At 35.2% G+C, this 27,024-nt stretch overlaps 1 protein-coding gene across 1 annotated transcript in view; it reads left to right on the top strand.

The window, feature by feature from the left end:
* LOC129270250 (uncharacterized) overlaps nucleotides 1-27,024 on the top strand; it is a 117,054-nt gene that overhangs the window by 2,490 nt on the left and 87,540 nt on the right. The window contains exons 3-13 of the mRNA XM_064106038.1: nucleotides 983-1,342; nucleotides 3,584-3,943; nucleotides 5,226-5,324; nucleotides 6,447-6,776; nucleotides 7,890-8,219; nucleotides 15,899-16,151; nucleotides 16,875-16,975; nucleotides 18,691-18,789; nucleotides 21,203-21,547; nucleotides 22,817-23,062; nucleotides 26,639-26,801. Of these exons, the coding sequence (XP_063962108.1) occupies nucleotides 983-1,342; nucleotides 3,584-3,943; nucleotides 5,226-5,324; nucleotides 6,447-6,776; nucleotides 7,890-8,219; nucleotides 15,899-16,151; nucleotides 16,875-16,975; nucleotides 18,691-18,789; nucleotides 21,203-21,547; nucleotides 22,817-23,062; nucleotides 26,639-26,801 (2,686 nt within the window). The remainder of the gene's footprint in view (nucleotides 1-982; nucleotides 1,343-3,583; nucleotides 3,944-5,225; nucleotides 5,325-6,446; nucleotides 6,777-7,889; nucleotides 8,220-15,898; nucleotides 16,152-16,874; nucleotides 16,976-18,690; nucleotides 18,790-21,202; nucleotides 21,548-22,816; nucleotides 23,063-26,638; nucleotides 26,802-27,024) is intronic.

Below are 27,024 nucleotides of genomic sequence, written 5' to 3'. Positions count from 1 at the left end.
TTGAAAATACCTGGATTTTTTGGATGAAATGCAAGTTATTCACCATCTGAAAAGGTGGCATATTATTGATATCATAATTTTTGCTATCATTATAAAATATTACTTATTACTTATACTGAGTCTATCCAAAAGCGCTTACAATGAGTTAGTTACATGGAATTAGATCGTCTTAAAACTACAACATACGAAAGGGATGTGCTTTTAATGCTAGTATAAAATTGCAAGTGATGGAGACTGTGTAATTATAAGTGGCAAATAATTCACATATTTCGAAGCTGACACAGTTTGCCATTGTGTTAGAGCATGCAGTGGACGGTCGAACTGGGTTGCCAATCAAAGGTGCTTGCAACGTGCAGAGACAAGCTTCCAGAAGAATTTGTAGTAGTATGGCCATTCCCTAGTTATCGTGACATTGGTATCTTAATTATTAGCAGACCACTTGTCCCCGACCAGTTCTGAATGACCTGAAGGATAGCAACTTAGGCCCCTCTTACATATGCATCTGTTTTGAAGCCGGCCCTGGCTTTTGAGCTGCCTTGCAATTTGAAGCTGACTTGAGATCATTATATCCCGTTACACATGGTCTGAGGCCTGCTCCTGAGAGTCCACATGTTAACATTGCCTATTCGTGTGACACAAGTCACCTGACTTTTCATGTATTTTTTTGCATTGTTCTTTCAAGAATTATTAATTAAATCTATAAAATTGTTTACTATCACATCAAAACCACTGAACTAGAAATTGGCCTAAATTGGCCCAAATTATTTTAATATAAATTTTGACACATATCCAAATTGGTCTTGACAGGCAAAATGATCAAGAATTGTAACTTTATTCCGTTGGTTCCTGTTGTCTAAGTTTTAAATGTTTAATAGGATACTAACGTTTGTGTTTTACTAACTGCTCCCTATCAGGAAAAGGTCCAAGTTCATTATTTCTTATATCTCTTTATCTCTTTGCTTTTATTTTAAAACTTCTACAGGTGATTCCAGTTTGGAGCTTTCCTTTTGTGCAAATTCACCCATCAAGTATACTGGTCTCATCAGCCCCTTGCTTACCCGGTCAGAGGATGACAGTGACAAGACCCTTTGTTTCACCTTCACTTATCTGCTTTCTGCTTTGGATGGGGAACTTGTGGTCAGTTTTATTCCACAAGATACCCGTCAGAAAGAACTTTTATCTGATTTCAAGGGTGACGTTGGCTTTGACCAAGAGAGGTTTGGTCTAGTTGATCTCTCTGTCCCTGGGTCTGGATGGCTATTGTTTGAAGGTTTCCAAGGCGAAGCGGGCAACACTCGTGTGACAGTCAACCAGATTAATTTGTCCAGCTGCAATAAATCAGGTAACTCCACCCACCGTAAGTGTTTGCAGGAGGTAAAACGGATGTGTTTCTAGGTTACCCATCTGTCATTTAATCCTATTTTTAGTTTTGGTAGATCCCCAAAGTGCATATCACTATTTTAATTCCTTACTATGTTGTATTGATACATGTGCAATTTGTTATTGTTTGGAGGATATAAATTAAAAATGTATTTGTAGGATAAATTTACCGATTTGACTTCAAACTTAATTAGATGCTTGATCAAAATAAATATCTGTTTATTAACCCTTATTGTTCCAGTAACATATTTCCTCTGTGCCAGGTTTATTGCAGGGGTACTTAGTATGCGTGAATGAACATGTTAGGCTACTATTCGTGCATTTGACACAGCTATATTGATCAATTTACAGAGCTATGGCAGCTTAGGGTCAATGGCTTATGTATAGAAGTACACTTCTCAAGCATAGATTGGGCTGTAAATTTCAGGATAATGTCAGTAGTTTTTGTCTCACCTGCATAGCAGAGTTAGACTATAGGCGCTGCTTTTCCGACGGCAGCGGCATCAACATCAAATCTTAACCGTAGGTTAATTTTTTTTAATGACAGCATAACTTAGAAAGTATATGAATCTAGTTCATGAAACTTAGACATAAAGTCAATCAAGTATTACTAAACATCCTACCTGAGTTTCAGGTCACATGATTAAGGTCAAATATCATTTAGGGTCAATGAACTTTGGCCAAGTTAGGGGTATTCATAACTTTGAAAGCTTATGGATCTGATTCATATAACTTGACATAAGAGCAATCAAGTAACATTGAACATCCTGTGCGAGTTTTATGTCACATGACCAAGGTCAAAGGTCATTTAAGGTCAGTGAACTTTCACCAAGTTTGGGGTATTTGTTGAATTGCTATCATAACTCTGAAAGTGTATGGATCTTGTTCATAAAACAAGGACATAAGAGTAATCTAGTATTACTGAACACATCGTTCCAATTTTCAGGTCACATGACCAAAGTCAAAGGTCATTTAAGGTCAATGAACTTTGGCCATGTAACAGGTAATTATTCAATTGCTTTCATATCTTTCAAAGTTTATGGATATAGTTAATGAAATGTGGACATAGGGGTAATCATGCAAGTATTACTGATGATTACTTATGATCAAGGTCAAATGTCATTTAGGGTCAATGAAGGTAGTATTGTATCATTATATTAATGGTGTTTTTTGTGAATAATTATTTTATAGTAGTTTTCAAAGTCAGCACTGCTGCTATATTGATTGCCTAATTCAGGTGAGACTGCCAGAGGTGCTCCACTTGTCTATTATCCAGTTGCTAAATCTGTAGTTTATGTAGTTAAAGGGTTCTTTTCAATGAAAACAAGATCATTTTGGCGAGAGAGGATATTAGATGCCAAATTGAAACCCTAATTGATGAAAAAGTCCAAATTCAATTTCTAATGCCTAAAAACACATTAAAAAACTGCTACACCTGTGTCTTGTTCACATTACTGACCCTTTTCTAAAACTGAAGATGGGCTCTGATATCATCAGTTGTGGGATGTTACATGTTAAAGCCCAATATCACATAGGTCATTGAATATAAGGAAATTTCTTTTTATCAAAATTACTGAAGAAGGTGCCATGGAGATGCCGTGGCACAAGTGATCTAAGGCACCTGACTATAAATCAGGGATTTGATCCCCGGCCACAGCACCTATGATTGTGAGCAAGTTGTTTAATCAACAGTCCTCTTTCATCTTACATTCAAATAAATGGAAATGCCATATGCATTCTTGGTAATTAGGTGTGCACTTGTGTTTTTTTTTATTGATTACTGAAGAACATTTATCTGGTTGTCAGAGTAATGAACAAATAAAATTGACCGTTCTCATGACTACTAAAGAACCAAAATAAAGTGCACACTTTGCTCATGTTTGCCATGATCAACATCAAATCAGCTTTGTTTCTTATAGGGTCAATGTTCAATGACACAGAGGTTGATAATCTGAATAGTATTGGAAAGTTTAAGAATTTGAATCTTTGAGGTATGGCAGTGGCACATAAATTGACTGCACCCATTCTTGTACTGTACCTTATATTTTCAAATCATGAATTAAATTTCTTTTCACAACATAAACTGAGAGGTATTTAACAATCACTAAACCTTTTTGCCCCAGTTTAGTGTGATAGTGATAATGTATCAATCGGCCTGCTTTTAACACTAAAATATTTAAATGAAAATGTTTATTATTTACAGTAGATGGAGAAGGTGACATCTTTCTTGTGCCAGATATGACTTTCTTCCTGCTCTCTCCCAACTACCCTGATCTGTATCCCAATCTGTTTGATCAAACCTGGTTGATTACTGCTCCGGAGGGCTATGGAACTGGATTCAACTTCGTCATGTTGGATATTGAGCCTGTCTTCGACACCCTGGTTTTTGGAGTAGGGCATAACCCAAATGAAAATGAGAGTATAATTAGGATCATCTCGGCTCCCGGCAGCAACCATGAGCCAAAAATTGTAACGGGAACGCTCTCCTGGGTTGCATTTCACACTGACTACACTTTCAGAGATGCTGGTTTTGTTATTGCTCTAAGAGCACTGGAAGACTCGGGTACTTATAATCTCAATTTAGTTTGAAGTATTATTTTGTTATCTTATTATTATTGTAGAGGTGATGGTGATGTTGATTGTTTTTACCCGAATAATTGCTAAGAGCATGAATGCTTGTAAGCAAGCAAGGACTGAAGGCTAAAGGTCCTCTCAAAGAGACCTGGTAAAGGGGATAAATGCTTCTAACCTACATGTATGTCACTGGATTGTGAGACCACCGCTCTTCTGATGAAGCTATCAAGCCTCAATTATATGCATCAATTTAATGAAAATATAAACATAATGTAAGATTTGGTAACCCTGTCAAATTGTACCAGATGAAAAGAAGTAAAATGCAGAGTGGAAATTCATTTCAATTGAAGGGATGGACAGAGAGAAGCAAGTGGAAAAAACAAATCATTATTACTTAGAAAATGATATTCAAATCATATACTATATGAAAAATGATTATGGACAGTCTCAACCTCCGCACAATAGTCAACTCAAAAGCTTATATAAATTCTGTATTTCAGTACAAAAATCTTAAGTTATTAATTTTATTTTTTCAACAAATTAAAAAGGATCGATTGGGATATTGGCACGGAGATTTTTTTTTTTGGCTCGGTCAATGATTGGAAAAACAGGCATATTTTGTAGGATTCTCCTACCCTTATAGTCCGCTTGGGTGCCTGGAGAATTTGTCGTGCTGGCAGACTCTACCAAAATGTGCGAGCAGTGGCCCAGCGGATTAGTGTGGAACATTGTGGAAATTTGGATTCGTATTTTTACTTTGAACCAGAGGGTCTTTAGTTCAAATCCACCCGTGGCATAATTTCCTTCAGCTATAAATTAGGTTGATAGATGAATTTTATTTTCACATAAAAAAAAACAGATGAGTCTGATTTGCATCTGGGCCATGCTGCGAATAAAGTAAGGTATAAGGCACCCTATCTAAATCCATAAATAGTAACATTGAAAACATTTTTAGGTAATGAATAATATGTGATCAACATTCTGCATTCAGCCCAGCTGAAGTAAATGGGTTCCTGACAGGAATTTATTTCCTTAAAATGCTTCTGTGCTGTTGAAGGCTGCAGGGTAAGAGGCAGGGTATTAAATTCCAATTCCTTTTGAATAGTGCATAGGGACATTACATTGAAATCGCTATACATGGGATATTATTATCATTAGGAGGCTTAAGAGCTACATGGTAATAGTAATTAATGTAGATACATGTAGGCCATAGTGTTTATTTGATTTAATTTTTAATGAGTTTAATCATTGATCCCATTTGTTATCTACAGAATATTTCAGATGCAATGATAGTATCAGCGCTGTTTCGTTGTCCTCTCTGTGTAATAGACGTAATGATTGCCCAGACAGTAGTGATGAATGGAATTGTGGTAAGCTTTTATTAATTCCATAAACAATCAAGCTATGTTTTAGATGGTGTAAATGTGAACATTCATGTGAATAATAGTCCAGAGTACTTGGACTAGGTTTATTGTACAAACATACTAATGCACTACTATATGCACTGTTCAGACGGCGCTCCCGCTACATTTGATCATGTTCTACGTCTATGTAGTGGAAAATGGATCTTTAGAGATCACGTAGTGTATGCATTATCGATAATGGTCCTCACTATTCTCTCAGTATGCTGTCATAGTTCCCCTCTGTGCCATAGCCATGTTTCTTTGACATAGCAAGAAGTGCATGGAGATGATGGCGTAATGGGCAGTGTTTAGGGTCTCGAGGCCGGCCTTGAGGCTTGGGGTTTATCGTCATCCTTGTCCTCGGTCTCGGACACAATCATCAGGTTGAGGCCAGGAGAATTTTAGGAATTGCAAATGCTGAATATTGTCAGTTTCTCAAAATTAAATATTGAAAGTAACAGAGAAAGAGAGAGATAGAGAGAGGGGGGGGGGGGAGAAAATTGACTGTCAAGTGAAAACTTACTTTGCCTCAGGCTTTTAGATTGTTTTGCAATAAGACTCCAAAACTATTTTTAAAAGCAAAAACCCTGAGGTAAAGTAAAAAAAAAAGATATAGTCGTCATCCAATGGTTAATAATATGGTAAGTGGGTGGGTGTGTGTGTATATGGAATATACAAGTGTACGTGTGTATAAATTATTTATGGAGGTGTGGAAAAATAATGCATTACCAAAGCAAAGAGTATCACTAGGCAAAGAAGTGGCAGGTATGGTCTCTCTGAGATTTGCCACCAAATAATATCAAAATATTCGGCCTTGGTTGGCCTTTTTCTTGCTCTCTAGGCTTGGCCCGCCTTATATTGCTATATTTGGCCTCAAGGCTGGCCACCGCCCTTCCCGCCTTGGTCCTATCCTCAGGCAATTTGTCTTTGTCCTTGGGGTGATCCGGCCTACGCCTTGGCTTAGGACAAGCCTGCCTTGGACACAACACTAGTAATGGGGGTATTCAAACACACTTTTTATTTCTTAGAAATTATCATCCTCCAGAATCAATAACAATTAATGTATAGTATATGTTCATTTTTTTTAAGCGATGAGAGAGGGAGATGTCCGCCTTGCCAATGGGTCCACTGCAGACCAAGGTCGGGTTGAGATCTACTACAATAGTCAGTGGGGGACCATCTGCGGTGATTTGTGGGATGATCGTGATGCCAGGGTTGTATGTCGACAGCTTGGATACCCAGAGGGTGTAGGTGAAGCCTTGTATGCTTGGTATGGTGATTATTCTCCAGGAAATGGTCCGATACACCTTGATGACGTTGTTTGTGACGGAAATGAATCTATTTTGGTGGAATGTGGCAGCAGTGGTTGGAATGATCACAACTGTGACCATAATGAAGATGCGGGTGTTTCCTGTGTAGGTATGTTGTGCTCTATCATATGTCCTTGACTTAGTACAAATCGTGACATAAGAATACACATTTTTATGCTGGTGCCCACCTTAGTTACCTTCTCAAATTCAGAACCCAGTCTTTTATGCGAGAATCCCCCACAGGCGGCTTTTGATTATCGGCACACTTCATCACAGACAAAGCAGAGGGAAGTGCAGGAAAGCTGCTATGAAAAGATGCATAGTACCTTTATAGTGGGATTCATACTAAAAGTTTTGGCACAGACGTTTGACAAGGTACATGCACCTGAAATATTTGCCCGAGGCATTATATTTTGGGATTTGTGTTCAACATCAAACTTGGCTCATTTTTGCATAAAGGAGCAACAATGATCTGCATAATTTAACAGGTATAAGTATGAAGATCCAAGGTCACAAGGGTCATTATTTACCTGAAAATGGCTGTAAAGGGATAACTTATATAATATTTTCAGATTGAAACTAGTCTCATGTATGCATAGAAGAAGGGTTTGTTATATTGCACTTGATACGACATGCACTGTTGTGTGAACCACAGATTTTTCTGAATTAATGTATTTACTTTTCTTATTCAAGAGTGTTATTAGAAAGGGTCCATGAATGCTTACTTTTGTGATAGGGTTTAAAGATTTACACTTGTCGTAATGATGTTACGATGCTGCCTGTCATCATAAGTTAAACAGTGCCAGCTTGTGGTGAGAGATTGAACATGATATCAGAAAATATACGATCCCTACACAGAGATTGATTGTAAATAAATGTGATCCTGATTGCATTCACCTGGTAATGATTATTACAGTTCTGTTGCTATGGATTGAGTATAAAACTTGATTGATAACAATGGGAAAATCCATAGCAACATGTATGAATTTTTGCTCTTTCACACTCATTTCTTGAATCTGTCTCTATGTGCAGTATATTAAATAAAGTTTACACATGAAATCTGTATGCTGAATAATTTCGAGGTAAAATGACTCACTTGAATTTGAAAAAAGTGGTATATAATCTACCAATTTTGGCCGGAATTATTTTGAAGCCACAATTGTGACAAACATTGACAAGTTTTGACCAGGCTCAATATATGTATGATCTTTTTCTTTTCAAGTTTTATATGATGGAGATGTCCGCCTGGTCGGTGGTAGCGATTCACACCGAGGTCGGGTTGAGATCTACTACAATGGTCAGTGGGGGACCGTCTGCGATGATTCATGGGATGATGTTGATGCCGGGGTTGTATGTCGACAGCTTGGATACCCAGAGGGTGCAGGCGAAGCCTTGTATTATTGGGATTATGAATATTCTCCAGGAACTGGTCCGATACACCTTGATAACGTTGTTTGTGACGGAAGTGAATCTAGTTTGGCTGAATGTGGCAGCAATGGTTGGAATAATCACGACTGTGGCCGTTATGAAGATGCAGGTGTTTCCTGTGAAGGTATGTTGTGCTATATCATATTTTCCTGATCTTTTATTCACATTTCCCATTTTGATGCACTGTACATGGAATGTTTTGCACAAGATGGCATTCTGTGACTTTTTATGAAAGGTTACATAATGATACCCCTATGTTATTTACCGTAGATGGGTATACATTCATACATTCTGATCGAATTCAAGGTCGAGGTGGTGGAGTTGGTCTTTTGATATCTAACGTGTATAATTTTAAAATGCGAACTGATCTATTTTATTCTACTGCAAACTATGAGTCTCTATTCATTGAATTCTTGTGTCAAAAACAAAAAAACATTTTAGTTGGAATTATATACAGGAAACCTCAATCTAACATTAAGAAATTTACTGAAGAAATTGATAAACGTTTGGATAAAATGAATTGTGAGAACAAAATAAATTATATCACGGGTGATTTTAATGTGAATATTATGAAAAATTATAATAATTTAGTTAATAATTTCTTGAGTGTTATGCATGCTAGTTATATGATTCCTCTTATCGACAAACCTACAAGAATTACGCCTACATCTTTCTCATTGATAGATAATATTTTTACTAACCATTTTGATACAAACATTTCTTCTGGCTTAATATAGAGTGATATTTCCGATCATTTCCCAGTATTCCAAATCTCCAAACAAAAAAATTGTATTGAAGTTGAACCTTTATGCAACAGCCGGATTATTAATGATGTGGCTATCGAGTCTTTTAAGAAATCATTATGTAGTGTTAACTGGGCTGAGGTGATTGATTGTTCCCATACTGATGAAGCTTACAATAGATTTTCAGATTTGTTTATATCATTGTATGATGAAGCTTTTATAATGAAAAAGAATAAACCAAGGAAAAGAAAAATTAAAAAACCTTGGATTACTTGTAGTATTTTGCATCAAATTGACAAGAGAAACTGACTTTTTAAGCAATATGTTAAGAATCGTAATAACTTTAACAAAAGAAAATATAAAGTACGAAATAGAGTTAACAGCATTTTGAATTGAGCCAAAAAGAATTATTATAGATTTAAATTTACAATTGCTCAAGGAAACATTAAAAAAAGACATGGGAAGTAATAAAGGATGTCCTTGACAAGTCTAAGAAGAGACTTCCTTTATATATTTCATTCAATGGTCAAGAAATCATGATCCCAAAACTATTTCTAACCACTTTGATAATTTTTTTGTAAATATTGGATAGGAAATAAGTAAGTCGTTACCCAATACTGATAATGACTTTGCCAAATTCTTGCTGATACCCTGTTCAAAATCTCTTTATTTCAAGCCGGTTACTGAGAGTGAAATTGTAGATATTGTAAAAAAGTTAAAGGCTACCAATAGTGGTGGAATAAATAATAAGAATCCAAGACCAAGAGTATTAAAAATGTTATTCATGTAATTTCAAAACCACTATGTCATATTTTTAACTCCTATTTGATATTTGGTGTTTTTCCATGGAAATTGAAAATAGCTAAAGTGGTGCCCATACATAAGAAAAATGATATTCATAATATAGCAAATTACCGACCAATATCAATTCTCCCCTCTCAAAAATCTTGGAAAAATTGTCTATAACAGGACATATGATTTTATTTCCTCTCAGTCACTGTTTACTCATTGTCAATATGGTTTCTTGAAGCATCTTTCTCCTGAAATGGCATTAATTGTATCCCCCGAACAGAGTTCGGAGGATAATATGGATTTGGCCTCGCCGCGTCTGCCGCCGCAGAGATTTCCTTGTGAGCGCTCTATCAGCTGCATTTCTTCTCCGATCATCTTCAAATTTGGCATGAAGGTTGAGTATGGTGTAGCAAAGCTGCCTATTGATTTTGGTGTGGGCGGAGACATCGTTGCCATGGTAACAAGAGTTTATGTGGAATAGCAGAGATGTCCTTGTGAGCGCTCTACCAGCTGCATTTCTTCTCTGATCATCTTCAAATGTGGCATGAAGGTCCATTATGGTAAAGCAAAGCCGCCTAATGATTTTGGTGTGGGCGGAGACATCATTGCCATGGTAACGAGTTTTTGTGGAAATAGCAGAGATTTCCGTGTGAGTGCTCTACTGGCTGCATTTCTTCTCCAATTATCTTCAAATTTGTCATGAAGGTCCATTATGGTAAAGCAAAGCCGCCTAATGACTTTGGAGTGGGTGGAGACATGGTTGCCATGGTAACCATATTTTGTGGGAAATTTGGTAAAACCTGTAACTTCTGCTTATTTCCAGTTTGTCATAACAGTTGGCACACAGAAGCAATACTAGAAGGTGAGCGAAGATGCCATCATTTTTGGTGGGGGTGGGTCTTAGGGATAGGTTTACAAAATATATCCAGATTACTCTACAGTGCGTCTCACAAAAAACGAAACCGAGATTTATCGATGATTTATCATAATTTAATCACAAATACAATAGACAAATGACCTACCGTTGTAAAGCTTAGAATCTCCTCTTTCATCTGAAATTCCTTAGACTATTTCTCATTCACGCATGAGTGACCAAAAACAATTTGAATAGGGGATACCAAAAAGTCATTTGGCAGGCTGTATCTGGGTTTCAAAAAGAAAACCACATTTTTAAAAAGTTCAATATCTGTTCTTTAATTTGATACCTCAATTACAGAAAATGGTCAAGAAATAACAAAGTTCTGGTTATTTGAAGTAAGGCTTGAATTTCATAAAATTAAGAGGTTCTACAGGCTAGCGTTCAAACTCACTTGACATTATGTTTTGTTGACGATCAGCCGTGCATTAAGTCTTTTGTTAACCATGCAATAGCTTCTGTGGGTAACCGGTGAAAACACGTTTATTTAATGAAATTATGGAAATACAAGCATTGTTTCGAGGGAACATAACTTGTTTACTTCTTGACCATTTTTTGTGATTAAGGTATCAAATAAAAGAGCAGATATTGAACTTTTTAGGCATGTGATTTTCTTTTTGAAATTCAGATACCCCCGCCAAATGAGTTTTTGGTATCCTTTCTTCAAACTGTTTATGCTCACTCAAGCGTGAATGGGGAACAATCTAAGTAATATCAGATGAAAGAGGAGATTGTAAGCTTTACACTTGTAGGTCATTTATCTATTGTATTTGTGATTAAGTAATGATAAATCATCGCTTAATCTTGGTTTCGTTTTTTCTGGGACGCACTGTATAATTGTATTCCACAACATGTGATACTGGACAATACTTTAAGTTCTGCAGAGTCACGCTGCTGCGTCATATTATTGTCATCAAATTTGGTACCCACAGGCAAAATGTGGGCTGGGTCATTGTCGCCATGATAATTGTATTTATTTGTCAAATTTCTGACGGATGATGTGGTGGGTTCGGGGATACATGTGCTCAGCTGCGCGACCCCCGCCGAGTATCTCTAGTTGATTTATATGATTTCGTTACCCATTCTTGTAGTAAAAAAGAGCATACTAGCATTCTTGGATTTAACAAAGGCCTTTGACTCTATTAATTTTTCAATTTTATTACACAAGCTTAAGTTCTATGGAATCAGAGGATTATCTTTATCTTGGTTTGAGAATTATCTGTATGGTAGAAGTCAACACGTTCTGTATCAAAACACATCCGATTCATGTGGCGTGCCGCATGGCTCAATCCTCGGCCCCCTGTTGTTTTTACTATTTATTAACGATCTTCCTAATTGCTCTGATGAGTTGAAATTTATTTTGTTTGCCGATGATACCAAAATTCTTTACTCAACTAAAAATTAATCAACAACAATTTAAATGATAAATTAATCAATGTTTCATACTGGTTTAATCAACAGATTATCATTGAATGCTGAAAAGTCTAATTTAATCTATTTCTATAGTAAAAAATCTCAATTTCATAAAAATATTTCTGAACAACTAAAGATATCAATGGACAGCAAGATTATCCAGAGAGTCCAATCTGTTAAATTTTTAGGTATTTTTTTAAAGGAAAACATGTCATGGACTGATCACATTATGTATGTTGCAAACAAAGTGTCATAGGGTGTTGTTATCATTGGTAAACTGCAAACAGTATTATCTAAAAATATACTGAGATTGCTTTACAGTACATTTATTTTACCATTTTTGACTTACTGTAATGCTGTTTGGGCAAACACTTACAAATCTAAGTTGAAGTCCCTTCTTTTATTACTGTTAGAATATGTTCTTTGAATTCATATTATGCCCATATTAGGCCTCTGTTCAAATCACTCAAAATTCTTGACATTTATCAGTTGAATACTGTAGATATTGCATCTTGATTTTATTGTTCAAACATAAATTATTTTTTTTACCTTGTTTACTCAATAATATGCTTTCATTAAATACGTCAGTACGTAACTATAATTCAAGGAATAAAAATAAATATCATTTATGGGCAGTCGAAAAATCCTATCTGCTATTTTCATTCTGTCACAAAGCACCAACAGTTTGGAACGACCTGCCAAGTAATATAACATCAATAAATAATTATAATGAATTTAAAATAAGTATAAAGGAGCATTTAATCAATCTTCAACTTGTGTAGATTTATTTTCCACCTTTTACCTTTGTGTAGGGTTTGATTGGTTTGTTTTTGTTGGTCCTCTTTATTGTTTGATCTTGTGTTTAATTGTGATCAAATAAGTTTCTTATATCTTACTTTTTCAATTATATTCTGTCTAATTCCTTTAGGGGAGGTTATCTAGACAAACTCTATTTTGGGGCTTTTATAATTTCCCTATTTCCTCTGTTGTTTAAAATGTTAACTTATTGTATACATATATATTTTATGTTCAAAAGACATGAATATTCTCTAAAATTAGAAAAGTGTAGTTTAAGCCGCACTATATTCAAAATCTATGTCATCTTCATCAAATTCTGCAAAATTGTAGAGAAATGCACTGCAAAGGTGTAGGGAAGTTAAAAATATGGGGTCCATGTGCTCGTTTTTAAACTATATTAGTGTCCAAAGTGTTGCAAGTTGGCTTGAAAATTGCCTAAAATGCGCCAAAAACATGTTAAAGTCTAATAATACTGTCTAAATTGCAAATGGTTTAGTAGTTCTGCTCCCAAACATTCAAAATCCATGTCATTTTCCTCATGCTCTCTAGATTTGCAGAGGAATATATTCTGAAGACGTTACAATATTAAAAATATGGGGTCCATATCTGCTCGTTTTTAAACTATCAGTGTCCACAAAGTGTTGCGAGTTGGCTTGAAACAGTCTAAAATGCGCCTAAAACAGGCAAAAGTCTATTACCGTCCAAAATGTCTAAAATACGAATGGTTCCTTAGTTCTGCCCCAAACATTCAAAATCCATGTCATTTTCATCATACTCTCTAGAATTGTACAGGAGCATCTTCTGAAGACGTTAAAATTATCAGTGTCTCAAGTATTGCCAGTTGGCTTGAAACAGCCCAAAATTCACCCCCAAAAAAGCCAAAGTCTGATTTATACCATCTAAAATGCGAATATTTCCCTAGTCTAGCTCTCAAACATTAAAAATCCATGTCATTTTCATCATACTTTGCAGTTAGATATTTAAGCACCTGAATATTTAAAAAAATGCAAGAATTAACATGGGTCCATTTGCTTGATTTTTTGCTATAGAGCCTCAAAGTTTACCCAAATGGATGTTCTTAAGAATTGCGCATTCAAAAGAATTTGGCATGAGTTTAAAGCTCTATTACTCAGTCAAAATCCATGAAAATTTAATCAAATTTTGCAATATAATTATTGTATCCTTTAGATTTTTTGCTCTTTTAAGTCTAACAGCACTCTCAGTTCTTAAAAATTGCGCAAAAGATAACAAAAACTCAACCTCAAAAATTTGAAATTTCAATAACAAACTTGAGAAGTACAAGAAATGCTGCACTTTATTCCAAACCCATGTCATTTCACCAAACTTTGCAAAGTTGTAGAGGAAGGTATACCTAAGAGGTGCAAACATTGAAAAATATAGGTTCATGTGCTTGTTTTCAAACTATCAGCGCTTTACTTAGAGCAAATGTGCTTTTTAAAACGCCTATAACACACCAAAAGCTTTGTATCTTAGTGGGAAAAATTCCAAACCACTCCACCATTTATTCAAACTCGGGATCATATTCATCATACTTTGCAGCACTGTAGGGTAAAGTATTTTGAAATTGTAGAGGAATTTGAAAAAATGGTCCATGATATAATTCCAGTTTATTAGCTTCATAAAATAACATATCGGATCTGCAGTTAGTGAAGATAAGGAGAAAAATCAACTCATACCTACAACTGATTAATCACCTGTTCATCCATTGTGACTTCAGTGCGCAGAGTGTAAAATATGTGCAGATCATGATGTGCACAAACATAACTGTGGAATGTCCTTAATTCTTAGCTTTAATCTTAATTGGGCTCTGAATGCATAATGGATTTTAAATCTTTATTAGTTTAGGGTTTCAAAGTCATAGGTCATAGAATTTTTGAAGTACATTTTTCTTGTGATAACTAAAGAACAGTTAGGAGGTTCAACTTCACATGATAAAATGCATTGTCATTCCCTATTTAACTGGGCTCTTTCAGACCCTTGATATACTGCGGTAGATTTGACCCCTCACTTTCAGATCTCAGCCGCTGATTGTGTGATTGCCACAAAAATAAGCATGCATGTAGAGCCAGATGTTTACTACAAGTTTGTATTGTAAACTTTGTAAAAACTTTATTGCTTATATTTTAAAGGACAAGTCCACCCCAACAAAAAGGAATGGAAAGAACGAGCAACAACTCTGTCCATGTCTACTGCGCAGCTGCTGTGCATATTCAGTTGTCGCTACGTCCTATACACGAGATGAAGTTCCCCTATGTCATTGAAATTCAGAAGAAAACCTCGGATGCCACACGACTTCATTTGATTTTCTCAAAAAATGTGATAATGTCAATGCATGCTATGTCCACACCACGTCCTTGTGTTGTTCCCACTAGGTTAGTTTGAGCGCAGAAGTGGTCTATGCTGCGTCAAAATGGTTCCTGCTACGTTTTGACTACATCCAGCAGATTGCACAACTTGTTGTACCTTCGTGTATTTGTACCAACTGGGTGTGCGTGGTGGCCGCGCATAGTAGCAGTTGCCACTTTCTTCCCGTGTCCTCTACGTCTATGCTATGTTGATGGAGTTATTAGTCTGTCCTTACTGCATCATTGCTACTGTTCAGACGGCACTCCCGCTAAATGCTTGCCATGTTCAAAGTAGAACAGACAGAAAATCAGTACGACATTGCAGTTCCCACTGCGTCATGGCCATTTTTCTTTGACGCAGCGAGAACTATTTTGTGATAAAGAAGTGAATCTTAAAATGTCGCAACTTTAATATGTCACAGACGATGTTTGTCTGTTGAAATTTCCAGTTTAACGCTTGTTTGATTTTACTCAGTTGATTCAAATTAAGTCTTTTTCTGGGCTATAAAAAAAATCCATATTTTATTGTTCGAAACAGACAAAATGAAATACTCCGAAAATTTGCTTTGCACAATTGATTGTGTGCCCGGCAGCTGCTGTGCAGCACCAGATTGGCGAGGCTCTATCCCTTTAATCGTTGAACGCCAAACAGGGTAGCAGCAACTCCCAACGTCTTTTGGTCTGATGCAGCCGGGGTTTGAACTCCTGGTTGTTTTTTAATAATCAGGATAAAGATTTATTATGAGACATATTTTCTTCATTTTACAAAACTTAGAACCTGGACCTGAACATCATTATGTCTACCTGTATGATACAGAGGTGATATCATCGCCCAATCATCCTTCTGATTATCCACCGAATACTGATATTACATGGTACATCACTGCACCGTCAAACTACTCTGTAATCATCTTATATGTTGCTTTCAACCTGGAAGACTTTGATTTCTTGAGCATAGGATATGGTGACACACCTGGAAATGAGCTCGTAAAGAATGTCACTGGAGAAGACGTGCCTGTATATACAAGGTATGGTTATATATCCATAATTTTCCTAATTGCAATGTGGGTTCTAGTACAATGCAAACTAACTATTTGCAAAATAAAATGTTGAAAATCATGCTCCTTCATTTTACTTAGTTATTCATGATTCTATTCAAGATTACTGCAAGTATTACCTGATTTGAAAAAAAAAACATGTCTACAAACATGTCTGTCACCCTTGAACTTAGAAAAGAATCTTTATCCCATTTGTTCAAGCTTAAGACTTGTTCATATTTGGTTGCTCTGCCCCCCTTGTTAATTATTTTGTATTTTTTTGCCATAATGTGTTGTTTACTTGTAAATATATGTGTTTACAAGTGTGTTATGATGCTTCATGAACTTGGAAAGACAGATGTAATAGATATCTTTATTTTGTCTGGTAATTGTATTGATGCCAACTGTACAATGCCTTGTTCTTGTTTTATTGTAATCATTTAATAATTTTTATAACTTTAGTATAAATTATTTGTGGCTTGATTATCAGTTCGCAAATGGAAAACAGTTTGACTGTTTGCGAGGTCATTTTTGTTTTTAGTAAATGATTAAACATTGATTTCAAATTTGAATTTGATTATTTTCCCCAAAGAAAATACACAACTTTTACTTGATGCAATCTCATAACAGATTAAATCCATACAAAGAAAATTATTAATTATTTATCCCACATGTGAAAAATAACAAATACTACAATTTTATTACTTTGCATAGATTGAACAGCTCTACGAGTTGGATACGATTCAAAAGCGACGGTTCGATACAAGCTCAAGGATTTCAGCTACAACTTATATTGATTCCTGCATCCTCAATAGGTATCAATCAACCTTTATCTGACTGTAATGTATGTTTATGTGGGGTATTTTTCTTAGAAAAAAAGTTGGTGTGATGAGCTTAATGGTTATACTTTTCCATAAAGACGCTTCTTGGCAATGTTCTTTCTTATTTTTCTTCTTAATTGAGGGGATGGGGCAATTGATAGTTGTAGATTGATCAAGGGGGTGTTTCCACTGGGCATGGTGGCTCAGTGGTAGAACATTTGCCTCATGAACGGGAGGTCGTGGGGCCGAGTCATACCGCAGGCCGAGTCATACCACAGACTTCTTGCTAGGCTCTCAGCATTAAGATTGGAGAAGGGTAATAAAAACATATTATATCATGCAGGACCTGCCTCTAGAGCAGTTTCCTAAACTGAAGTGGCTACTCTTGGTAAATAAAACATTATTATAATTATCACTACTGTAACGTTGCCTTTATTTTAATTACTATAGAAACCTTTATTGCGATTGGCTGCTGAGCCATGTTTCCATGGTAGTTGCCTCACTAGCAAAGTTACAAAAGTTGTAACTCTGTATAGAATGGGTCCCAAATTTAATGAAAACTGGTAAACATTAATTCAACACCATGTTAGAATTTTAGGGGGTATATTTGTACATTTTCTTATACTATTATAAATATATGATGAAAATACATTTAGATTTCTCATATTATAATAAGCCTAATGTATGGAAATACGTAAAATATGATAATTTGATCTGTGGGGGCGTTGTGGACCAGTGGTTAAGACTCTTGTCTTTCAATCTGAGGGATGCTGGTTCAATTCCCCACCATGGTGTGTTTTCCTTCAGCAAGGAATTTACCCACATTGTGCTTTACTCGACCCAGGTGAGGTAAATGGGTACGGGCAGGAAGTAATCCCTCAAAAAGCTGTGATCGCCGGAATCGGCAGCTGAGCCGAGGTAATATAGGAGCGCCTTGAGCACCTAACAAGGTGGATATGTGGACTATACAAATCCTATATTATTACTTATTAGTTTGATTTTCTAAATAAAATTTGAAGAATCTCTTTTTTGACAGGGTTTCAAAATTGTGAGTTATATAAAGCATCAAAATATGTGGGAGTCACGGAAAAAGTTAAAACTGAAGGGCATGGGTCAGAAAGTAATTTTTTCAGTTCATTACTTTCTAAAAAGTAATTAGGAAATCAATAGACAAATTTCAGGGTCAGATATTTGTCAGCCACTGATATTTTACATGAATTGAAAAGATTATAATTGTTTAGTTATATCGTAAGTCAGTGCAAAGTGGTAAACAAAGTATGTTGACTTCACCCTTTTTGTTCAGCTAATGTAATTGTAATTATCCCCACTCATGTGCAATTTATGTTTTTTTCTTGTGAATTCATTGGCAATTCAGCCTTCGAGTCGGCAATTCAACCTTCAAGTCTGCTAAATTGAATTAAATATGTCTTGAATCTGAAATCTATTGATCTAGAGGTTAAGGCTGATCTTTGCAGAAGTGAGTGGTCTCACCTTTTTACCCTCTTTCCATTATTCAAATGATTGGTCAAACATTTTATCAAAATTCCCCTAATTGTTTTTTTTTTATATCTCATTCTAGATTTGTATCTTATAAAGGTAAGGATCTAATTTAGCCCAGGTAAAAAGAAAGTTAAATTCAGCTTTTTGATTTTTTTTACGATTACAATGATAAGTTTGTTATAATCTTGTCCTACTATTTTCCTTTATAGATTTACATTTATGTGAAGATCTTAGTAACATCGTAGATCAAATGTCACAGTGTGATATCTTCCCCGACTGCGATGATCTATCTGATGAAAATCAATGTGGTAAGTCTCTTGCCTGTCAAAGTAACTTGACTGAACCATTCCATCTGAATTTTTCTTTAATAAGGTAATTCTTTTTTACTTGCCAGTAACAGAAAATAATTAGGTTTTTTTTTTACTTGCCAGTAACACAGAATAATAATAACTATATCAAGCGGTTGCTATTAGTGATAAAGTCAATGACCTATTAATTGGAAATGAGATCCTTAAAGAGATCTGAATAATCTACTTCCGTTATTCAATTTAGAAAATAATTAAGTACATAACTGTAACTTTTAGAGATGGTTTTCACTAGGTGGTTTCAAACCGCCTCGATCACAAGAATCCCCGTTAAATTACGAGAACTTTTTTAGGCTGAAAAATACCCATTAATTATTCCTGCATTCACACCGCCCTGAAACATACCCTTCGGGATAAGTTCCTGAAGTTACCAGCATGCGCAGTATGGTCTGATAAGCAGCAAGGCGCGAAATTCAAAATCACTAGCCCAGCAGCAACCCATGCACGGCGCCGCACCCAACGACACGCTGGGCTAAAAGTTTCCGTAATTTGCTTTTAGACCGCCAAAATACCCACGACCTTGGAAAAATCCCCGCGAAAGTTCTCGTAATTTCGCCAAGTACCTACTATTTATCGGGTATTTTCTTTCGGGGATATTACGCGTAGTTTGCTTTCACACCGCCAAAATACCTGGTATTTTCTGATCGGGGTAAATTTCCCGATCAGAGAATACCTGGAACTGGCGAACTTCGAGGCGGTCTGAAACCACCTACTGAGAGGTTTGCAAGAACAGTATATAAAATTTCTAAATTAAATAAGTGTTTGGTACCACAAAATCATAAAATAGCCTTAAAAATGGGCATACATTTCGTTGTTGAGCGTTCATTGTCTTTTTAGGTGTTATTATACATGTTTATTGTTTCGTTCTAGCGTTCCGTTCATTCATGCTCCAATGAGTGCTTGTTGATAAGCTTAAGGATATCCATTTTAAGGCTATTATACAATTTTTAAATTTTTATATCACAGAATTTTCATTTGAATTTTATAAATGAAAAAACAAATAATCCAAGATAATAGAAAAGATATTCAGCAGGTATTCTCGTAAATCAAATGTCTGAAACATGAGTCAGTTTCTCTAATAAGGAATGAATTGTGACGTAATGGAGAGTTGAAAAAAAAATCATCTAAAAATGAGAATTCTTTAATCGTAATTTTTTTACAACAGTTAATTGTAGGTAAGATTTCATCGTGTCTTAATCCTATCCAGGCCAGGGGGGGCCTTGGAGGCTCCCCTTTAACGATTCGTGCAATATTTTCGCCACGCAAATTTTTTTGACCACGCCACTCACTGACTTCTTACTTTCAAGTCTTGAGCAACTTTTGAGACCAGTTTTTTGTTACCCGGGTACACGGTCCCGAAATTATGCAACATTATAGTGCATGTTGAACCAAAAATTGCTCAAAAACGTGATTTTGTGTACAAAGTAAATGCAAATTGTGTTTTTTTTTTAAAATGTATGATTATCTTCAGTTTTGCTAGTCTAAATGTATTTATTTTATGCTATTTATGATATCAGAAGAGTCCCAAACAAATTTCATTGAAAATATAATGAAAAACAAAAGATAAAACAAAGAATGACATAAGAAATTACAAAAAACAGTATATTACATAAGAAATTGATCTGATATCACAATTTCTTTCATGTACACTTGCTAAGAACACCACAAAGAGTTTTTAAACCAAAAATTAGAACATTTGGAGCTTTTAGGGAGTTAGAGGGAAAAGTATGACTTTGCATACTAATTACGCATAAATTAGCATAATCACTTAATGTCAATTTGCATGAAATAAATTACTATACAATTTTGTAGATTATGTCCCAGACTACCTGCATGCCAATTTTCGACGCGATCGCATGGTCAGCGGCTGAGATATCAAGGGGGAGGCCCCCCCCCCCCGACCATATGAACTGCCAAAGGGTTAAAATTCCTAGAGCATTTGTGACAGGACAGTGTGGTTCAAAGATCGAGGTCTATTAGAAGAATTCTTAATGGTATTCATGTACACTATTGAGACCTGAATTTTGTTATTTCGATTTAAAAAAGTAAAAAAATATCTTGATAAAGCTTCCTATCTGACCCAAGGAATTGCAATTATAATTTCAATAGTACTTAGAGGAATGATTTGATTTTACATCCAAGATAGAATTACCAACTGCCTGTAATAATTCATTGTTTGAAAGGCACATGTTTATGCTCCTTGTAACTACTCCCCTCCTTTTTCCCAAAAGGAACCAAAGAACAAAACATATTGGCTACGTTTCAGAATTCAATGTGATACATATGTTTCTTCAACCCATTCATCAAATTGGATTACAAAGCTTTGTTTCTAAATGACATTTTTATTTTGATACAGATTACCAGTTAGAATCCGGCATGGTTATCAGCTTGGCTTCACCTAACTACCCAGGGTATTACCCTCCGAATTCCAATGTTAATCGGACTTTCCAGTATGCAGAAGGAGTAGATGATACCAACATTGTATATGTCATACGATTTGGAAACATTGCACTCGATTGGGGTGACTACCTTACAGTTGGATCTGGTTCAGAAATCCTCCGGAGATATGGCAGCCCTTATTTTGGGCTGGCACCAGACCTGACAATACCAGCAGGTGATATCTATATTGCGTTTAGTTCTGATGGGAGCGTTGGGAGAAATGGGTTCAACTTGACACTCTTGGTTACGTATGATGATCCAGGTTTGTACAACATGCTTTATTAATGCTAACCAATGAAGTACTGTGACTCATACAGATCTTGTTAAGGGATTGCCCACATCCAAAAGGCAATGGTTCCAGTAGTAAATGGGTTAACCTGTTGATTACTTTATCATGTAATTTGCATCATAAGCATAATTGTACAGTGATCACAGGGTTCCAGAAGGCGATGGGCTTTGGTCAGTTGTCTGCTGATTTCAGTAATCCACATAGGCAGTGTGAAGGCTCTAATGTATAACTCAAAGCCTAATAGCTGTATTGATCATATGTGTAAATGTAGGACTCTACATCTTTCAAATTGTTCATAATGAAACATATATAGGTGATAAGGAAATTTTTACTTTTGTAGTAAAATTGTAGCATAAAGTTGCGATAATTGTGGGGGAGTTATATGAAAAGAATGTCAGTGAGGAAGACAAGGGTACCTGACATACAGCATGCATGTAATCTCCATATGTGATGCGATAACACCAAAGCTATAGCAGCTCTACAGGCATGGGAAAGAAATGGTTCGAGAGATTTTGTCTAGTTTGTCAGAATTGTTGAATATATTCAGGTATTTCTGCTGCTTGATTAAACTATATTCCTGTAAATATATTTAACTGGAAGAACATGGCATAAATAGTGTGTTCTTTTATATGAGCCTTATAATGTCATATTTTTGTTTAATTTGAAACTCCTTATATCAATTATTTTGTTTGCAGTCATCCAAACCGTTGTATTACAAGAGGACAGCGCGAAACCCATTTCAGAGAAAATCAACTCCAAATTTTTTGTCCCAAGCCTTAAAAAAATACATGGTAGGAAAGATCAAGAAAAGTGCTTTATTGTACGCAGAACATGAAATCAGACAAAATACCGCAAAATAGCTACAAGCTTTTATTTTGGTTAGAGCGAGTACAAAAACGTATAGGAATTACAACACTGCTGACCACATTTTCAACACACGTGATTAGCAAACCGTCATATCGCTCTTTTACCTGCAATGTTCAATGCATGCAGACATGATGGTTTCCTGAACACATTGCATATTAGGTGCAGGCAGTTTTTGTTTACTTTGCTACAGTACATGTTTCTAATGGGATTAGCACATATTATATAAAACAAGGGTATTGCATCACCTTGAAAATCCTCTCATATTTCATAAATTGAACTAAATTGGTGCGGAGAAATATAACTATATATAGAGTAGGTGAAATCTGACGAGTTGTATCTCAATGCTACCATTTCTCAACTTTGTCTTAATTCCAGAGCCAGTTTCAGGTCTCGTGTTTGTCGCAAACCCTGGTTTTGACAATATTCAGGTAGCAGCTTTTGATGATTTTGATGTGTTCTCTTTGAACTTCACCTCCTTTGCACAATCCGATGGAAGTTATCCTCTAGCTGTTGACTTTGATCCATATATTGAGACTGTGTTCTGGACTGACCAATACAATGGTATCCTGCGAGGGAGCCTTGATGGATCAAATCAGTATACTCTATATTCCAATACATATCGTAAGTTTGATGTTTTGTATGGTAGTGGATCGTATTTCTGAACATTTTTCATACTTTAGTATTCAATCATATCAAACAAAATCATATCTGCACCATAAATACACAAATGTCTACAAAAAATAAAGATGTAACAATTTTGCCAAGATCAAATTTCTTGTTGACAATTTCATCTTTGGATTGCATCCCTCTTCACAAATGAAATGTTTTGGACACTTAAAAATCTTATTGCAGACTGCGTTTTCTGTGGGAAAAAATCACTGAAATTAAAACTATAATTTTTGTCTCACCCACTGGAGGTGAAGGTGAGACTAACTTGAAGGGATTCAAATGTCATTCATCTATCTGTCCGTCAAAATTTATGATAGATAATCTAACAACCCTGAGTCACTCTTCAACTAAACTTGGGTTGTAGGTGCACTTGGGGACCTGTATGGTGCAGTCGGAGGTCACATGGTAATTTCAGGCCAAACGTTAAAATTTTACATGCAAGATTATCATATGACACATTAACTTTGCAACCGAATGTCATTTTGTCAACTAAACTTGTGTTGTATGCACCAAGGGAACCTGCATGGTGCCGCTGTACATGTAGGTCATTTGATTTTATATTTTAAAGTTGTTTTCAAAATGTTGAATTTTCATTTTCCCTAAATTTTACTCACTAACATTTCTTCGAAAACACTTTCCTCATAATTTTTTTAAATAAATAATAAGCTCCTCATGACACCTTGTCTTCTACAGCCCTCAGCTATACTGCACAGAGAAACACACCTTTATACATTAGAAATATTATGCAATAATGTCATTGATATTAAAAAGGTGGTGTAGGTGCAGGGGAAAGTGAAAGGGATTAGCATTTCAGGAAATAGCCCTTCTCATATTTGATTTGGTATTGAGTCTTTCCATGAAGTGGGGGCATAAATTGTGGCATTTCAGCATAACTCAGTACTAATTACACTATACATTTATTGTTTGTAGGCTTCACATTTGTATTAAGATCATACATTTTACTGGGACTTTGGGGTCATTTAGCTTAATTTTTTAATAACTTATTTAGCAAAATAACACTGTTACATGGACACGGTGTCCGTGTAGCATTGCGATATTTACATTTGGTCATAAAAGTCAAATTATGGCAATTAGGTTGATCTACACTTGATATAATATGCACATTTACTTGTTAAGTCAGGTAGCTTAACACCTCAGATTTGCTATGCATAGTTTCAAAAGATAAAGAAAATTTGAAGAATTGTCAGTGTTCATGTAGCATTGGGAAATGTCACATTTAGTGGACACTGAGTAGCGTAGTAACAATTTGAGATATTAAGAATCTGAGATATTAAGAATCAAGGTACATTCGGATAATTTGTTTCTCTGTTTTCAAAACGGGAAAAGGAAAAACAGAAAATTGAGCAAAAACCGTTTCTATTTTCATCATTTTAAATAGAAAAAACGGTTGTGTTTTAGTGATTTGAATCGGGGAAAATAATTTTGAAAATAGATAATTGGAAAAACAAACTGTTTTTCTGCTTTATCAGTTTCTTTTTTCCCTTCTTCTATTCATAAGTTGACAATTAAACATGTAACTCATTCTATTTTCCTGTTATAAAAATGCAAAATTGAAAATTAAACATGTTACTCATTTATTTTTCCTGTTTAAAAATGCAAAAATTGAAAATTAAACATGTTACTCATTTAGTTTTCCTGTTTTAAAAATGCAAAAATTGAAAATTAAACATGTTACTCATTTAATTTTCCTGTTTTATAAATGCAAAATTGAAAATCAAACACAGTTCTGATTTTGTTTTTTTCATTTTTGCTTTTACAAACAGGAGATTGAACACAGTTTCTGATTTCCTTTTTTTCCGTTTTGCTTTTGCAAATTGAAAATTGGAAAATTGAAGACTGCCCTCACATTTAAAAGCAGATAGTGCTGCACACTACATGTGTAGACCTACAATTACCGCTATAGTATCTGAATATGGTACCATAGCATACTGCATGCTGAGCTTAAGCTATGACAGAGTATGTGTTTGAGGTTACGTGCAGCTGTTCAATAACGTGAGTTAATGCACTATGCAGTATTTGCTGACAAAATCATATTTGCGCTCGCCGGCAGAAAAGATAGGCTATGTCCAATTAAAGCCACAATTTAAGAAAAAATTTGAAATCAACTTATTATTATAATGATCACGTGTCAACTGTCACATTACATTTTGTTAACGGTAAATAAAAAAATAATACAGAAAAATATCTGCATTATAGTTGAAAGAAATTTCCCCCCTTTCCTGCTTATTAAAAACTCGTATCTAAACTAATATTTGCTTTGGGCATTGAGGGCAGTTTTCAATTTTCTGATTTTCAATTTGCAAAAGCAAAAATAGAAAAAGGAAATCAGAAACTGTGTTAAACTCTCCGTTTGTTAAAGCAAAAATGGAAAAGAGAAATAAGAACAGTGTTTGATATTCAATTTTGCATTTTTAAAACAGGAAAACTTCATGAGTATCATGTTTAATTTTCATTTTTGCATTTTTAAATCAGAAAAACTGAATGAGTTATGCATTATATTTAAATTTATGAATAGAAGAAGAGAAAACAAAAAACTGGTAAAACAGAAAATAGTTTGTTTTTCTTATTTTTAATTTTGAAAATTATTTTTCCTGATATAAATCGTTGAAATACAACTGTTTTTCTGTTTAAAATGATGAAAATAGAAACAGCTTTTGCTAAATTTTCTGTTTTTCCTTTTCCGGTTTTTGAAACAGGAAAACAAATTATTGGAATGTACCTCGATTATTAAGCCACCTGACTTAACAAGTAAATGTGCATGCTATATCAAGTGTAGGTTACCATATTGTGTTAAAAGACTTAAAAATTGTTTGGTTTTGAATATTTTTCATCATCAGCTATCTTTTAAATTCCCTTTGGAAAGATGTAGCAAAGTTCTAAGCGTATGAAATTATTTTCAGATATGTATGACATTCACGTTTGGTAATACAAGGCCAGTCGTTAGAACAATTACCTACCCAGCCTTTAGAAAAGAACTATGATTGAAATGGGAAGGTTGTGCTGCAGACTAGGGGCCCGTTTCATAAAGGACTTGCAACTGATGTAACTTTGCCATTATGGCAACTACCATGGTAACATGGCTCAACAGCCAATCGGAATCAAGGTTTCCATGGCAGTTGCCATAATGGCAAAGTTACAACAGTTGCAAGTACTTTATGAAATGGACCCTAGAAGGGGGAATGGAAGACAAGAGAAACCTGTTTGAAACAAGTCAACATCTCATTTAATGCAGCTATTAATTAACTTTTTTGTAAAGTAGACCTATATGCATGCAGGGTGGGGTCTAAGGAAATGTGTGCTCCTTAAGAAATCAATGCATGTGCATGTACATATTCAAATTTCTTGCAACAGTTTTACCTGTCATTCCTAAATGAAATGTTGACACGTGAGAAGCAAAATGTCATGTAGACCTGCTGATCTCAACTTTTATGTATTATAACTTTTAAAAAATAATACTGTTTTTTTTTATCATATAATTGTTTTTATTGATTTTTTTGTCAATTGAAGGTCCAGATGGTTTAGCACTTGATTTGATGCATCAGACGGTGTATTGGACGGATGCAGCCTTAGATGAAATCAACTCTATATCTTACAATGGCACAATGAAACAAATCATTATTAACACAGATTTGGATATACCTAGAGCGATTGTCATACAACAAGAATTAAGGTAATGTATTAGTTTTGATTATTGTATTAGTGATAAGAGATATGCATTTAATTCCAATCTGGACTCCATTTCATAATGACTATTGATTTGGAAACTTGCCATTATGGTAATTTCTATGGTAACCTAGAGTCAAATGGAATGGCTAATGATCCTAAATATCATGGTAATCAGGTAAGTATTATTCAAGACCAATAATTGCTTACAAACATGATGATATGTACAT

This window comes from Lytechinus pictus, chromosome 10 (genome assembly GCF_037042905.1).
Source record: "Lytechinus pictus isolate F3 Inbred chromosome 10, Lp3.0, whole genome shotgun sequence".
In the NCBI taxonomy this organism is placed as follows: Eukaryota; Metazoa; Echinodermata; class Echinoidea; order Temnopleuroida; family Toxopneustidae; genus Lytechinus; species Lytechinus pictus.
This window is presented reverse-complemented; position numbering and strand designations above follow the sequence as displayed.